This window comes from Eptatretus burgeri, chromosome 9 (genome assembly GCF_056783735.1).
Source record: "Eptatretus burgeri isolate ZD-2024b chromosome 9, Ebu_testis_v1, whole genome shotgun sequence".
NCBI lineage: Eukaryota > Metazoa > Chordata > Myxini > Myxiniformes > Myxinidae > Eptatretus > Eptatretus burgeri.
The window spans coordinates 99,748,860-99,766,634 of record NC_140969.1 but is presented as its reverse complement, the minus strand read 5'-3'; the positions used below and the strand labels follow the sequence as shown (position 1 = coordinate 99,766,634).

The 17,775-nt window shown below is 41.7% G+C and overlaps 1 protein-coding gene across 10 annotated transcripts in view; it reads left to right on the top strand.

The window, feature by feature from the left end:
• The window catches only part of LOC147020738 (zinc finger protein 414-like), a 52,266-nt gene extending 34,498 nt beyond the window's left edge, over window positions 1-17,768 (top strand). For 4 of the 10 annotated variants that reach the window (XM_085896341.1, XM_085896345.1, XM_085896348.1 and 1 more), the window contains 5 exons: window positions 3,329-3,385; window positions 5,630-5,721; window positions 7,522-7,627; window positions 14,372-15,084; window positions 16,587-17,768. In XM_085896341.1, coding sequence (XP_085752467.1) covers window positions 3,329-3,385; window positions 5,630-5,721; window positions 7,522-7,627; window positions 14,372-15,084; window positions 16,587-16,804 — 1,186 coding nt within the window. In that variant the 3' untranslated portion in view covers window positions 16,805-17,768. Of the gene's footprint in view, window positions 1-1,979; window positions 2,043-3,328; window positions 3,386-5,629; window positions 5,722-7,521; window positions 7,628-14,371; window positions 15,085-15,702 lie in introns of all 10 variants that reach the window. The other 6 variants (XM_085896339.1, XM_085896342.1, XM_085896344.1 and 3 more) reach the window with 4 other exon arrangements.
• The last annotated feature ends 7 nt before the right edge of the window (window positions 17,769-17,775 follow it).

Below are 17,775 nucleotides of genomic sequence, written 5' to 3'. Positions count from 1 at the left end.
CGCTCGCCTCGAAGCCCACTGCTCATCCAGCAGATCGCGACTCGACACTCGTCGTTTCTCTGTTGCCTTCCCTGCCTTTCTTTCGGCTCGTTCCTCACGAAAACAGACACAGCCGTTCCGTGTTCAGCCGATCGGCGCCACCTTGTGTGGTCCAAAATATATATATATATATATATATATATATATATATATATATATATATATATATATATATATATATTATATATATTAGGGTGGTCCAAAAAAGTCAAAAAAAATAGAATGTTGCTCCACAAGCTTAAAATTATTCTAAGATGATCCAATAACGTGCATAAATTTTTTTAGCTTGATCGAAGGTGATTTAGAGGTCGCTCAATATGACGACTTTTAGTCTCATGACTTGAATAAATTAGGGTATGGTCAGGTACGATTACGGGTACTTCTGGATGTCCGAGGTGGAAATGGAGTGCATTTTCAAACTCTATGGGGTCGATTTACTCTATGAAATGACTGCACCAACATTGAATTCACTACCATTTCGAAAATATGACCTAAAACAAGATTTATCATTACTGGAGTTGAGTAACTAATCCTACTCATTTCGATATTTTCTAATCTATAATTAATTTGTTGTCCGTCTAAACATTTCTTAGAGTAAATCGACCCCACTGAGTTCGAAAATGCAGTCTATTTCCACCTCGGAAGTTCAGAAGTGTACGGATTCGCATCTCACCATAGCCTAATTTAATATAATAATAACGAAATAAATAACTAACATATTTTTTGTGAATCATTGAATCTAAAACACTGGATGTTGGGCCGGCTAGAAATAAGTTCAGGCGGGAGTGGAGACAACAATAGAGGCGGAGATGATAGTGGTATTTGGTAAATGAGACGAAATATTCTAATAGTTCGTAATTCCATTGATTGGATCGTGGGGTCAGTGGGGTCGATTTAGTCTAAGAAATGTTTAGACGGACGACAAATTAATTATAGATTAGAAAATATCGAAATGAGTAGGATGAGTTACTCAACTCCAGTAATGATAAATCTTGTTTTCGGTCATATTTTCGAAATGGTAGTGAATTCAACGTCGGTGCAGTCATTTCTTGGAGTAAATCGACCCCATAGAGTTCGAAAATGCACTCCATTTCTACCTCGGACATCCAGAAGTACCCGTAATCGTACCTGACCATACCCTAATTTAACCAACTCATGAAACTAAAAGTCGTCATATGGAGCGACCTCTAAATCACCTCCGATCAACTAAAAAAAATTTATGCGCGTTACTGAATCATAGTGGAATAATTTAAGACTTGTGGAGACGTCTGAAATTTTTATATTTTTTTTGCTGTTTTTGCACCACCCTAATATATAAATATATATATATATATATATAAAAATATATATATATATATATATATATATATATATATATATATATATATATATATATATATATATATATATATATATATATATATATACATATTATACACACGGGCATTACAATAGTCTCGCAACCCCTTCACGGTGAGACTAACAATAACAATCTTGTGATTAATGGAATAAATGGAAATGACAACATTCCGATGATGGTCTGGTTTGAAGCATCGCACACCGCGACGCCATGTCGAGACGTCATCCAGCATTGTTCACAGTACTTTAACTAAAATCTACTACTTTTGATTGGGCCGAACAAAAGTTGGAAGTGAATTTGGATGCCATAAGCATAATTGTCGGGCATTGCTTGTTATTCCTACTTCGTTATGCACTGATGTGTGAAGCGGTGAGAAAGGAGAGAGAAAAACCAGACAGACACACCATCATATTATTTATACACAATCCATGTGTTCAGATTGTCTGGCTTCAATCCATTAAAAAGAGAAGATGGTCTATTAAATTATCTCCTCTTGTAGGGAATGCACCCGGATATATGTCGGACCAGCTGTACACACGTCTCACTCGGTCTTTAATTGCATCAATTTCCTCAACAACAGGAATGAATGGGAACCCAGGACAATGGGAATGAATGGAGAATCATCTGCTGGCACCATCTGCTTGTGAGCTAGTGCAAGAGTGCGCAAAGCACGTCGGGCCGCACACGTCTGATTATTTGTTGAAAGTTTTGAAAAAATTTATTGATGTTTGTTATCTTTTTTTCATGCCAGGCCACATCTAATCTCTCTGCTTATCTACACAATAGAGTTTGGCTGTTCGGTGTTCCTACCTGAGCACCTCCCAAATGATTCTGTGATCCCAGTTTCAAATCCCGTGTTATACACGGTACCTTCACACGTTGTAATTCGTGAAAAAGTGACCCGATGTCCTTATCCTGCACACAGTGCATTGACAAGTTCCTAAAATGTGGTGAGATTTCCTCCGTAGCTGTGAGCGAGTGTGACTGCACAAAGTGTAACTGAAAATAAAAAGAAGACTAAGGAGATAGTTTTAGTACTGTTTGAGTGTTTTAAAGCAGCGTTTCTAAACCTTTTTACCCTTGTGGAACACTTGAAATAGTTTTCATGTCTCAGGGAACCCCTGCATAAAAATTATTATATACCATTATTAATATCTCGCTTTTATATATTTATCGTAGTTCACGTGGTAAATATAATATATTTTTTTTCGGATACCTGGTATAAGGAAAAAATGACCCCCTTTTTGTCAAATTTATTGGCAATGAAAATAAAAACATACTGCTCGTTTGAGACCTCACACCGAGGTTTTAATTCACAAAAAAATAAATTTTTTTAATTAAAAAAAACGCACCTCATGTAACTTGATAAACAAAACGTAAACAAGTAAAGCTGAAGCAATAAAGGTAAACAGAAGAACTAACCTTGAGAGAGAGAGAGACTTCGCGCTAGGAAGCACAGAGTAGATGGACACCGTGCATGCGTCCCGTACTTGAGTCAGTCACTCAATGATACACGAATCCGCCCGTACAGGACGTCCACTAACCAGTGAGGGCGTTTTCACACTGGCGCCATATAGACATCGTTAAATACATTCCCTATAGTTGTTATAATTGTAAATAATATGAGAGGTTGAAGCCTCTATTATAATAACCAAGGAGTTTCCAACACTATGCCGTACGTGTATAGTAAAATTACAAATATTAAATAAAACAAAAACTACTCAAAAATATATTAGCCTATTTATTACTGTTTCTCGCGGAACCCCCAAGCGACCTCTTGCGGAACCCTGGTTGAGAAACACTGGTTTTAAAGGGACGTTAACTTCTTTAGTCCTTGAAACGATGATTGTGTGGATAAGTAATTGCTTGGTCTCCACAAAACGCTGTTCCAACTTGCTTGATTGCTGCTTCTTCTTCTTTTCTTTGCAGGGAGATGCAGAATTTAGAGTGCTCACTGTTTTCTCACAAAGACTGCAGTTTATTCGGGTGAGTTTGCTGTCCGTTGGCTATCTTGATGGTTCGTGGAGTAGTTAGACGGACGTGGAAAAAGAGAATGAGGAGTTCAAAATGAGGATGAGGGAATTGGAGTTCGGTGAAACTCTAGCGATGTCAGAAACAATCTCTTGCAACAATTGGAGGAAGCTGATCAACTACGATGAGTGGACTCGCAGGATATGTTATTGAACGATGTATGGAATCAGCAGAACATTGATCGATATATGCTCACAACCGTGCAAAGCGAGCAGAAACTGACATTGCAGGCATCAATTAAACCTTCTTCAGAGAAAAAGAGTGAAGGAGAAACTTATGGGCTATTTATTTATTCATTTATGGCATCACAGCTGTGAACCGTCGCCGCCACGTCGATCTTTGCTTAGCCACACGTGGGAAATACACACGTTCAAATGAACCCCCTCTCCATGCGTTGCCTGGTGCCTTTCCTGGTTTACAGAGAGGACACATGAATTACACTTTCCGATGTAATCCCGATGTTAACTATACCACCTATCACGGCATACATAAGAACAGGACGACTTCACTCGAATGGTCATTGGTTACAGAAAGTGCTTCAACCTGCAGGGAACATTCCAACTTACCATTCTACCCAATTTGTACCCTCTCTAACATAACATGTATGTATGTATATATATATATATATATATATTTTTTTTTTAATGATGGTGAGTGGGAAGGTGTCTCAGGAGGATGCGATTAGTGCGGTACCCAAGGGATCAGTACTGGGACCAGAGGAAGGACATAGCTGCCATTGAGAGGGTTCAGCGTGGAACTGCTCGAATGATTCTGAGCCGAGTTCGACCAAGCTATGAGGAACAGCTGAAGCACATGGGACTTTATGCATGAGATAATTATGAGGTGATTTGATTAAGATAATTAGGATAATGAAGGGTATAGATAAGACAGTGATGGTACTCAGGGCTCCAGCTTGAAATAAAAGAAGAGGAGAGCAAGGAGAGTAATAAGGTAGGGGGTCTTTCTGTTAGGGTAGTTAATGCGTGGAATGGTCTCCCGAGAAAGGTAGTGGCAGCAGAAAGAGTAGATGAATACATTGGTATATTGGCAGGACTTGTAGGTGTCTTGTGTGGATGGGTGATATATTCTGGGGTTGATGTAGCGCAGAGATGATGGGACAAATGGATCCTCATGCGCCAACTTCCCTTGTATATCCTTGAGTATACTGTATATGTATATTGTACACCGCTCCTTACAAATTCCATATCCAGGTGATGCATGACGTCATCGCAAGGCACCAAAGGAAAGGAGTACTCTGTTTTTAATCCATTTGTTTGTTTTCTTGTTTGTCCGAGTGATATCTCAGCTGTCCTTTGAGCGAGGAAGCTGAAATTTGGGGACAAAAGTGAAGATGTGCTTTAGCAAAAACGTTATTTTATATTTTTTGATTAATTACTAAATTATTATCGTTTTATTAATTACTTATTTTATTTCTCATCTTGTTTTGGACACACCGTTGAGGCTCATATGAGAGCTAACGCACAGAACGTACAAGGGGAGCAGAAGACAAGAGGGAAGAAAAAAAAACAGTGTGGAACAGAGACATGAGGACATCTGTGGAAGGGAAAGGGATGGGGCGGGGGTACATAGGGTATACAAGATGGACACTACCGGGACTTTTGGGAAGGTATGCTACCATACCTTCCTGAACCCAACATACACATAAATCTGGGCAATATCTCAAGCACCTTTTGAGCTTAGAAGCTGATGTTTGGACATGACAGTGAACAAGCGATTTGGCTCTAAAGGGTATCTTTGATTGATTGATCAATTAATTGTTCATTTTTCAATTAATTACTTGATTCTCAAAAAGTTACAGAATCGGATGAAATGGTGGTGGTTTTGATATGCTATGAGCCAAATGATTAATAAATTAATTATTTTGTGATTATTTTTTAATTTTAATTATGCAATTAATCAATTATTGTATCCCGCTCCCTCCCAATTCCGTCTCCATGTGCTGCAACGGGGGTATCGCCAGGTGCCGAGGGTGCTCCGGCGGTTTCGCACGCTGGAGGATTTGTTATTTATTTATTTGGCATCGGGGCGGCGTCCTTTGAATGTACCTCTACTTGTTTTATATTTCTTCTCTCCATCCGTTTTATTCCCTCCACATGATAGACAACTATCTTTTCTGAACTTGGCCAAATATTGCTTATTCTTGCATCGATTGAAACAAATTGGCCTCTTTCCGTTTAGGAAGAAGAAAAGCCAAGATTGGTTTATGAAAGCTGAGGTGAAAAATGCTCTTCGACGACAAGCAACAGAACTCCATCATCAATCTTTGGAGGGTAGGAGAGTTTCACATGTGGAAACTTGTAATTGTAAAAGTAGACATATTGTTTTAACATCCTTCACCTGGTGGAAGAATGATGTGGGGGGGGGGGGGGGTAAATTCAACCAAGGAGGAGCTGGAGAGGGTTGAGGGCAGAAAGAGCATTGGGGAGCAAGACCGGAGGAGAGGTGGTTAAAAAATAAATAGGACAAAGACCTGCATGCCACCTGAAAGGGACAGTCGTTTTGCTTCATCTTCGTCGTAGAAGATGCCAATAATGTTGAGAGCTTTAGATTGCAGGAGAGGCAACACTTTCATTGGGCAGCCCGACATTTCAAATTGCCTCAGCATCATACACGCTCACTGTTCGTCCAGTCACGTGACAATACCTTTTACATCTGAGTGTTTCGTCTAAGGATCTGAGACCACATGATTTAAATATGCTAACGGACTCTGGTGTAAGAGTTGGAGTGTCCAATCCTGAGTCTGGGAGGTTGGTCGTTCAAACCCAAGTCGAGTCGTACCAAAGACTTGTCCAAGGTGTGTGTGTGTGTGTGTGTGTGTGTGTGTGTGTGTGTGTGTGTGTGTGTGTGTGTGTGTGAGCCTTAGATCCTGAAATAAATAAAGGGGGTGACGGTCATCTTATATATTATTTCCGAGTTTGTGGTTTCGTGTCACGCTATCTTCGACTTTGTTCTGCGCTCGAGTAACGTGATATTCGGCTTACATTATCTCAAAGACCATATGAGGTGCATGGTACAAAAAAAGTAAATAAAATGGTTCTGAAACGGTGAAATCGTATTCCACTTACTGCATTAAAGTAAAATTACTACTGATACTCTGCATCAGTTCCTTTCTCAAACACACCCACCCCAACATGTCGCGCAGAGCGCTAGTCTCTATAGTACCACAAGTTCTCAATGTTCAGTTATGACCGAAGACTACTGCGCAGCTCAAACTGCGCAGTTTAGTTAAAGATGACTCGGCATTTTGGCGCGCGCGCGCACAAAATTATATTTTGAAAATAAATGCCGACGTTTACATTTCGGGTTTTGAAACTTTTGCACCTTCGGCGGAAAATGTATAAATATAAAAGGCTAAAAATGTGTTTTATATTTATATTTCATTTCTCCTTCCTTCCTTCTTTGCGAATCGCATTGGCGTTTTTGGCCATCTTCCAGATCACGTGACTATCAAACGGGAAGGAAATTCAAAAATCATTCCGGTTAGATACAAGATAATATTTTTTACAATCATAATCAATAAACAGTTGCCGAATATCTTGTAGAATAGCAGACGAGATAGGTTTTGAAAATGGCGATTTTTATAACTTACGTGATCTCGTCCCTGACCTAGAACCCGGACAAAAGTTATATCGTTGTGCAACACTCATCGACCTCTACCCACATACTAAGTTTCATCAAGATCGGAAAGAAAAATGGTTGACGGACGGACGGACATTTGGTCCGGCTTTATTAGGTCATCTCGGTCGAGATGACCTAAAAAGGCTCTGAGTCCAACAAAATAATACGTCCATTTACCATAAAATCATTTAAGAACACGCAAACCTGGCACTGGCACGAACTGAGACATAGCGTCGTAAAATCGCCGAAATGGACAAATGTATTTTTTGTCTTTACGATGGGGAAAAAAAAAGAAAATCTAATCGGTGTCCATGGCACACCACACACATTAATGGCCATATAATGTACATACAGTACATGAATGTAATAGTAATGCCTGCATTGATAATGGTTCTGATGCAAGTCTGTCTGTCGGTGGTTCAGATACGTTAAAGCACATTTTCTCTTTACAGGTAAAACATTTAATTGCTGTGCAGATGGCTGCTCGGAAATGTTCAACAATATGCAACTGCTGCTCAACCACATGCGGGTTCATCACAAGCCAAACCGATTTTTCAAGTGAGCTTGTATTCAGTATTCAAGAACTCATTTTCACCAAGTCCTGTATAACATCTTATGAAGGTTGATGAACCTTTCATTCGACTTTTAAAAATTATTATTGACTAGTTCACCCACTCCCTATGAGTGACAGGGTCATGTCATCCTCTCTCGGGTATATATATGTATATGTATATATATGTATATGTATATATATATATATATATATATATATATATATATATATATATATATATACATATACATATATATACATATACATATATATACATATATATATATACATATATATATATATATGTATATATATATATATATACATATATATACATATATACATATACATATATATATATATATATACATATATATATACATATACATATATATACATATATATATATATATATATATACATATATATATATATATATATATATACATATGTATATATATATATATATATATATATATACATATATATATATATACATATATATATATATATATATATATATATATATATATATATATATATACATATATATATATATATATATATATATATATATATATATATATATATATATATATATATATATATATATATATATATATATATATATATATATATATATATATATATATATATATATATATATATATATATATATATATATATATATATATATACATATATATATATATATATATACATACATATATATATATATACATATATATATATATATATATACATACATATATATATATATACATATATATATATATATACATATATACATATATATATATATATATATATATACATATATATATATATACATATATATATACATATATATATATATAGCCTGGTGTTGGCGTAGTGGTTAGGGTAGCAGCTTGGGATCCAAAAGGTCCTGAGTTCAATCCCCGTTGGCCGCTTGAATTAATACACACCAGGGGGTTGACTCAGCCTGTCATCCTTCCGAGGTCGGCGAAATGAGTACCAGTGAACTGGTCCTGGTGTGTGCCCCGGTTAGTATAGGTGTACCATATCCCTGTGTGTCGTAAGAGGCGACCAGGGTTGCGTCAGGAAGGGCATCCGGCATAAAAACTAAGCCAAATCACTATGCGGATCATACTGATGATCCGCTGTGGCGACCCCTAACGGGAGCAGCCGAAAGAAGAAGAAGAAGATATATATGTATTGCAGTAGATCCAGTCAAGGGTCCGTTGTTCTGTGGACACGATAATCAGAGAATGCCTCAAGGATGTTGGATTCCTCCAGATTTATTTGAGTTTCATGTTAAACAGCAGTAGTGGCTGTTTATAAAGGTAATCATATGTGTTTGTGGTTTATAAATTTTTTTTATTATTATTATTTCTGGCAGGCCTCCTCTTCCTTAGGCTTGCCCCACAAAATGCCACAATAAGCTATTTATACACATTAACACTGTTCGAGGAAGAAAAACCCCTTGTATAGGTTTCATTTCTCCAACCCAGAGGGGATATTATAAGTATTAATATTGTTTTGGAATAACATATTATGCTATGATCATTAGTGATATGAGAAGCGGTCTTGGGAAAAAAAAATCCACAATTTGCTATTTTAACACGGATATACACCTGAACATGGACTTCACCCAAAGCGGAAGGGGAGGTTCATCTAATTTCCGGACTTCTCCAGGCGGTGTTCATAACTTTATTTAATTTCCGCTCACGTTTTAAAACTAAAATGCAGTATGCTCTACAAACTCTCAACCTTAAACTTTAAATGGCAAAATTGAGCTTAACAGCAGTTCCGACTGCTACAAAATAGTCTCCGGACTTCTCCGGGCCGGAGACGGTGTTTCGTCGGACCCTGTCACTAATTATCCTATTAACTCAGTTGCCTCACTACAATAACCCAAATTACCCCAGTAACTCATTACCTGTATGCTATAATATACAAAGGATCTCTCGGCATGTGTAAACCACCATGGAATTTCTTAAATTATTTCCTATAAACTCCCCAATAAAACCCTATCATTGGCGTAGTGATTGTCATCACCGTGTGAGATAAGCAGCTGCTCCCTGCTCGAAGGGTGGAATTTGAAATAAACTCATTGTACCGGTATTCCAAGAAAAAAAATTTTGGAACATTATACCGAGCTTGAGTTGTGATACCAACAATGAACAAATCGAAGAAAGGTGGTTACAATCCTTAAATGGCATACATGGGACGAGATGATTTTAAAAAGCTTTTACTTGCTCGGCTATACCTGGAACAGTGGAATGTACGATGCCAAGATGTTCCAGGAAGAAAGTGCAGTCGGTTTTAATTTCTAATTTTAACCCTCAGCATCCGAGCTCTGTACAAGGTCAGGTCAGGTCAGGTATGGGAGCATGTGCCAGAACAGCGCGTCGCTGCGTCCACTTTCCGTCGGTACTCCAGGGGCCTCCGTCTGGCCATCCCCCAGGCAGATGCCAGGCCCATCCCCATCTCCTTGAGATGGTGGTCAACCTGCTGCAACCATGAGGCATGTGGTCGGCCCACTGGCCTCCTCCACTCATGAGACTCCCTCGCTGAGAGAATCTGGTGAGCAGGATCAGCATCAGGAAAACGAGCCACATGTCCATACAGCCGCAACTGACGCTCACGGACTATGCAGGTAACAAATCTCATCCGAGTCTCTCTCAGCAACCGCTCGTTGGACACAAAATCCGACCAGCGATAGCCAAGGATTCTCCGAAGACACCTGGTACCAAAGGAATTAAGTCTCCGTCTCAGATCCTTGGTCAGAGTCCAAGTCTCGCACCCATAGAGCAAGACTGGAAGTACCAAGGACCTGAAGACTCGGACTTTCGTCCTCCCGCACAGGTACCGGCAGCGCCACACCCCATGATCCAGTGAATGCATGACTCCCCAGGCCCGACCCAGACGTCTATTGAACTCTGACTCGCAGCCAGCAGAGACATGAATATCACTGCCAAGGTAAGTGAATCTCTCCACGACCTCAACATCCTCACCACAAACAGACACAGACAGGACAGCAGCATCCAAGATGTCACCGAAAGCCTGGATCTTAGTTTTGACCCAAGAAACCCGTAATCCCAGCGGCTCCGGCTCTTCATTCAGCACCTCGAGGGCCCCCAAAAGGATGTCTAAAGTCTCCGCAAAGATGACTGCATCGTCTGCAAAATCAAGGTCCGAGATCTTGACATTCCCAAACGATGCACCGCAACTTGATCTCTCCGACATCCTCCCTAAAATCCAGTCCATACAAGTGCTGAAAAGTGTGGGGGCAAGTACACATCCCTGACGAACTCCAGTAACAACTGGAAATAAGTCAGAGGTGGTACCACCACACTTCACAGCACTCTCAGAACCAGAGTAGAGTTCAGACATCAGATCGATCAGTTTTGGTGGCACCCCACGAAGACCAAGAATCCTCCAGAGGACATCCCGATTCACTGAATCGAACGCTTTACAGAGATCAACATAGGCTGCAAGCAGCCCCTGCCGAAACTCTCGTCTGCGTTCGGTGAGGTCACGAAGTGCAAGGATACGGTCAATCGTTGACCTCTTTGGTGTAAAGCCTGACTGCTCTGGACGCTGGTGCTCAAGCAGATGGTGGCGAACCCTATCAAGAATTATCCGAGCAAAGACCTTGCCCGGCATTGAGAGCAGCTTCACCCCTCGGTAGTTGTTGCAGTCTTGGCGATCACCCTTCCCTTTCCAGAGAGGGACAACAAGGCCCCTCTTTCCAGTCAGTTGGGATGATGCCTGTGTTCCAGGCAGAGCACAAAACTGCATGCAACGACACGAGTGCAGCATTTCCACCAGCCTTGAGAAGTTCGGCATGGATGCCACAGATCCCTGGAGCTTTGCCCCGTTTCAACTGGTTCACCGCAGCCCGTGTTTCCACAAGCGAAGGTGAACCACAGTTGATTCGTGGGTCAGCAACAGGGATTGTAACACCCTTGACGTCCAACTCGACAGCTGGGGGATCAGCCTGGTACAACCGCTCAAAGTAACCGGCCCAGCGGGCCTTCACTTCAGACTCCTCTGTCAAGAGCCTACCACTCTCTGCTCGAACTGCAGTGCTCTGAGGGATGGGCTTGGATGAACGTAATACGCGAATTCCCCTGTAAGCGGGACGAGAATCACCTGTCCACAGGTGATGCTCTACCCCCTCACAGATTCCTCGCACATAGGCCTCCTTGTCCACCCTCAGTGCACGTACAGTTTTACGCCTCAGCTCCCTGAACAGCTCAGCTCTGCCATTCAGCCTGGCCCTGCGACTCTGGTCAATGGTATCCAGTGTCCCTTGAGAGACAAAATTCTTCTTTGCCCTGCGGTGAGTTCCAAGACATCCACCGGCAACATCAAGGACGGTGGTCTTAAAGGCGCTCCACAACTCTTCAGGACCCCCCAAAGCACCCAGACCCCCCAAGTGTCCACTCAGCCTGTTCGCAAACTCCTCAGCTACTCTCTCATCCCTGAGCTTGGCAACATCCAGCCTCGGCTGGGATGGTACCATTCTCCAGGATTTAAGGTGCAGCATTAGAGTTGCTACAACAAGCCTGTGGTCAGTATTGAGGAACTGAGCACTCCGGTAGACCCTGCAGTTCTGGATCATCCTCCAACGACCGTCAATGAGGACATGGTCAATCTCCTTTGCCACACCGCCAGCGTTGGAATACCAAGTCCAGCGATGAGCTTGTGGGCACTGAAACCATGAACCAGCCACCCTAAGTCCATGACTTCTTGCAAAGTCAAGGAACTTAGTGCTATTCTGGTTCATAGTTCCTGACCCATGGGGACCAACACACACCTCATAACCATCCCTATCAGTTCCAGTCGATGCATTGAAATCCCCCAAGACTAGAAGTGTATCTCGTCTGGGGCACTGATCAACCACAGACTCGAGCGTGGCGTAGAATGCATCCTTCACGGTGAGATCACTCGCCTCAGTCGGAGCATAAACAGAGACCACGGAAATGACACCTAAGGAGTGACGAATCCTTAATCTCATAATACGCTCGTTGACCGGTGTTACCTCAATTATCATTGGGGTCAGCTTATTGGACACAGCTACAGCAACTCCTTGGGTATGGTAACCATCAAAGCGACCAGACCAATAGTAGGTGTAACCACCCACCATTATCTTGCCGCAATCCGGTCTCCGAACCTCAGAGAGAGCTGCAATCCCGATGTCCAAACGCTTGAGCTCAGATGATAACAGAGACAGGTGATCATCCTCTCTTAGGGATAGGACATTCCAGGCACCCACCCGAAGGGACCGCCTCAGGTTAACCCAAGGAGACCGCCGTCTGGTGGACGACACCTCAGCACCACTCCGACACACTCTCCCGCAATCTGACCCAGGGATGTTACCCCGTAGTTTCCCTCCTGTCAAAGATTGGGGGTCCCGAAGGCTTTGCCCCAATCCCGTCATCGGGTGAGCTGCCCTGTGAAGGGAAGCTGCACAGGAGGTACTCCCACGGAGTGGGTTTTCAGATTTTTTTGCGTTTTTGCGTTTTGCGGAATGAAGGGTTTTACGGTGGCCGGAGTGCAAATCCTGCCACCAACCTCCTAATAAGAAGTAACCCAACTGCAGGAGGACGTCCGCAGACACAGTTGGGCACTAGATATGGATGGCCGTTGGCTCACAAGGAGCTCCTCCGCCCTTTGATAGGTTTTGTTTTTAATCCTGCTGGGTGTCCATATCCAAACACCCCCCTCACCAGAAAACCTGCTGGGGGAGACGGTTTAGTCGCCGACAACCCGACCATGGAACAGGTTAGTACAGGTTTACAAGGTACCTGTAGCAGGTCACAGATCGAACCTGACCTGACAAAAAGCAATAGCCTTTTTCTTTGCGTAGTCATACAAGCAAGGTCAAGCAAGGTCAGGTCTTTGCGTCGTCTGTACAAGCAATAGCCTTTTTCTTTGCCCTCGTGGCAGTTTTGAAAGAAATTACTAATTGGTTATGTACATGAACCGGGTGAGCTTTGGGAAGACTGCGGATTACTGACACGGCAATGTGCGATAATCATACCAACATGGCGATCCACTATAGCGATGGGTACTGGCATGTGCCAATTACAAATACTCATCTCACTTTAAAATAAAATCATTTTTAATGCAAGTTGAAGTCGGAAGTAAAATCACCGTTATCATGGGGGAGGGGAGGGGGTGGGGGCTCCAGGTGGGAATACTTTGAAAAATGACCATGCGTCAGTGATGTGTATGTCTTGTATGACTACGTATGGACCATTGAATCTGCAGAAAAATTAAGAACAAAACCCATATCGACGGAGCCGAGTAATTTCCACTTTCGATGGTGCCATTGTGTGTTCCTTTTTCTCCGATAAATTACGTTACTAATATGAAAGATTCAAGGCAACTTGGTTCAATAAAAATAGACGTGTTCCCGCATGAGGCATAGAAGCCTGAAATTGGCTCGGAGATAGGGGTTGTGCCTCGAACAATTTGCTCATTAATGAAAACAAAAAAACATTGATTTTAAATAAACTCATTTGTAAATGACTCAGAATACGAGTTGCACAAAATATGTCGTCAGTGTCTAATTGGGGCATAAATCCAAATGCAGCTGAAATGTTGACAGTGTTTTGATTGCCAAGTTGTATAAAGCTGTTGATGCTTTACTTGTAGTTATTTTATTGGGTAAAAGGGTTGTAGCTCCTCACATTCATGTGATGCAAAGTTGTTTCGTCAACTTTTTTTGACAGGTGTGAGAGATGCAGCATACGCTTCTGCACATACCGCTCGCTTCTGAAGCACCTGCACGTCTGTCTAAACCTTGACACGCCGGCGACGTCAAACACAGGACGGCATGCATACGGCCAATGGAGCAAAGGGAGTGGCCGCTCAACCAGCGGGATGCCACAACTTACTGCTCTGCACTGTAGCAGCACGTCGGCGACAAGAACCGCAGTGCTGACCCCGACACTACAACCGCATGCAAGGCAACGTGAGCTTAAGGGGGAAAAGGTGGATGCAGCCGACGAGATGGTTGAGGAAAAAGTAACAAAGTCTATCTCGAGAGGAAAAATGGGTAAGCGAGCTGTCGTAGCAGGACAAGGAACAAAAAGCGGTCTGGAGTCCTCACGGCCCTGCAATAACCAGAACGTGATGCTCAAAAAGGTTTTGCCACGTTTGCATGCGAGCGCGTCCGAAACGGAGTCGCATGGGGAAACGGCACGATCGCGCAACGTTGGCGTGGAGACGATGAGATATTCGGAGATTGCAGAGGTGCAGAATATTATCCACAAAAAGCATAAGGAACGTCAGAAATGCGGAGCAATTAGGACACCAGATGAAAGCAATAGAACGAAGAACAGAGTGGATGCTGAGCGGCACGACGTGAAGGGACAAGCCCAAATATTTATGGATGAACACGAGCACAAAATATCTCAGCCAAACGTGTTGAGAAGAGCAGCAGGTGGGTGTGAGAAAAAGGTAGCTAATGTTTCATGCATTCGTTCGTGAGAACTTATCCCTCAAAGTCCATTTGCTGTAACATTGATTTAAAATAAATAAATAAAGGTAGTGTAAGCCATTAGATCAATTGTATATATTAATTTTTTTATTATTATTATTTTTTTTAAACTGGTTTGGCTTTCTTTAATTTCCTCAATTTATTTGACAGGAGGGACAAAGGGTTATACTGTTTTCACTCGGAAATGTGATCCATTTTTTTCCTTTTCAACCGCTTCCTCGCCATTTGCCGGTTGACCCACTGGCTTGCACGTTACTCGTTGCCCCCCCATTTTCCTTTTGACCCTCTCCCACTGCTCTCAAAATCAGTTTTAGGTGAGTGGTCCAACATGATACTTTTTGCCAGAGTCTCTGAAACTCGAACAAGACTCGTGATGTACCGCAAGTTACTCCTTAACATCCAAATTGGTCAATTTTTTATTCTTCACTCTTCGTAACCTTATCTGAACACTGCCTGGAATTACAACTAAAATAATTGATTTTTAAACTACATTTCCATATTCATTGACCCTTAATGAGCTGCAAATTTCTCATTGAACTGATAAATGTTTTTTTTTTCCAGAAAGTATGAAAATATCACAAGTGACAATGGATTTTAACAAGTTGAGAAGAGCATAATTACCGGCATGAAGAGAGAGGCGCGGCTGATGTTTCGAACATTAGCGCTTCATCATTTAGCAATGAACTTTTAGGTTTTAATTTTTTTTATGGCATGAAGCTTTTTCCTCTGACCAAACGCTTCTCGTTTCCCACCGGGGTAAAGGCGATAAAGGAAAAAAAAATTCTTCTCTTGAGGAATTTAGGGTCATGGAAGAACTAAGTAAACTGATAATGGAGTAACGTATGGAAACAAAGAAGGGAATGAGTGACCAGGAAGTAGAGAGAGGGAGAGAGAGAGGAAATACAGTAACTTTCAAGTGAGAGGGTTGTGATGAGTTCGGTTAAGGGGAGTAGAAAAAGATCAGGAGGGAGACGATGGGAGGTGGTGGTGCTGCACTGTCTTCTTGAAGCCCTGGAAAGGAATGGGATTGAAGACTCCAGAAAGTGCTTCCACAAATGGGAGGGGGGAAAAAGTAAAGTGGAACTGGGGCAGAAAGCCTGGATTTTAAGTTTAATCAGGAGGGAGTTTCATCATGGACAAGCTGGGGGATAGTCGGAATGCTTAAAGAGCAGAAAAGACTGCTGACCCGTCTGCGATGTGATAAAACGGGCCTCGTGCTTCAGCCTCATCGTAGGACATTCCAATAATGTTAGTGGACAAATTGAGCCCGGGACATTTAGGAAGCATGTTGGCATAGAATGGTAATTGTTTGGGAATTCACGAATAACTGGATGTCAGATTTTTCACAACACTGTACTTGTTAGACAGTGGCATGTCATCACCATTCTAGAAATCTGTGCTTTACGAATCACATAAGCTTTGATAAAATGATTTATTTGTGGCAGTGCATGGATACGCTCTGAAAGGGAGAAGAGCTGCGCAGATGGCTCTTGGTTCTCTTCCAGGCGTACATGGCAATCGGCGCGTGGCATGGACACACACCAGAGGGCGTTACACGTGCGTGCAGTGTCCCTTCTCGAGTCTATCTCGCCAGGATGCCACTCTCCATGCTTACACCCACCGAAGCTCGTTCTTTTTGGCAAAGTCCACCATAATGCCATGAGACCGCCTGGACTTGGTTTGTTCCTTGCTGGTGGTAAGAATAATTGCTTCTCTTCGGAACAATTCGTTTTTTTAACGCGTTGCTTAAGGAGTTTGTACATTACAAAGATGTTAAAAAAAATAAAGTAAATGGACAAATTAACACTCCTCACAGGATTGCAGCCTTGAGCAAAGTGCTGAAGCAGGGATCATCAAACAGGATGGCGACTATTAGCACAACACCTGCCATCCTGTCTGTTCCCTCTGGTCATTTTGCAAAAATCTCCTGAGTAGTCTTGCTTCGTTTAGTCTTAATGGGCTGTGGAAGTCACTCCAATGATGGAAAAGTTTAGATGCCTTGTAGAATATTTTTTGTGAATTTTTTTTTTCTTTCTAGAAATGTCTGTACACTTCAAATACAAAATGACTTCATAATTTGTATTTTCCTCATGTAGATAAAATGTTTTAGCTGCCTTTTCTTACGCATTTCAAGGGAAACGTCACTTCGAAAGGTTTTTAAAAGAACAAAGAACGTCTTTCGGTAGAAACAGTCCACGTGTACACGTCACGTCGCCGTCTGATGTATCCTCTTCCAAAAGAAGAATCACACTATTTGCTGCATACGTGATGCAACGATAGTCCAAGGCACAGGGTCGTCCCTCCTCGCGGTTGACCTCTTGAACATTACGGCAAAAATTTAGTTTTATCCCGAATCATGTTTGATCCTCGTGGTGATGGTGAATCGTTGTTTTTAGCACTTTATATGCATCGTTTTGGTATTTTACTCATTTCTCCGATTAAATTGATGTGTTAGTGAATGGTGATCACATGATGTACATGGGGGGTAAAAATTGAAAGGATATTTGGGAAGAAAGGACATGCAACCCAGGGAGGGCGTTCTAATATGTGTGTGCGTCCTACAAGGTCCCTGTAGCAGTCACCCTTTGTTGAAACTTGAAATAAAACAAACTTGTTTTTTCTTCTTGGTAGCTT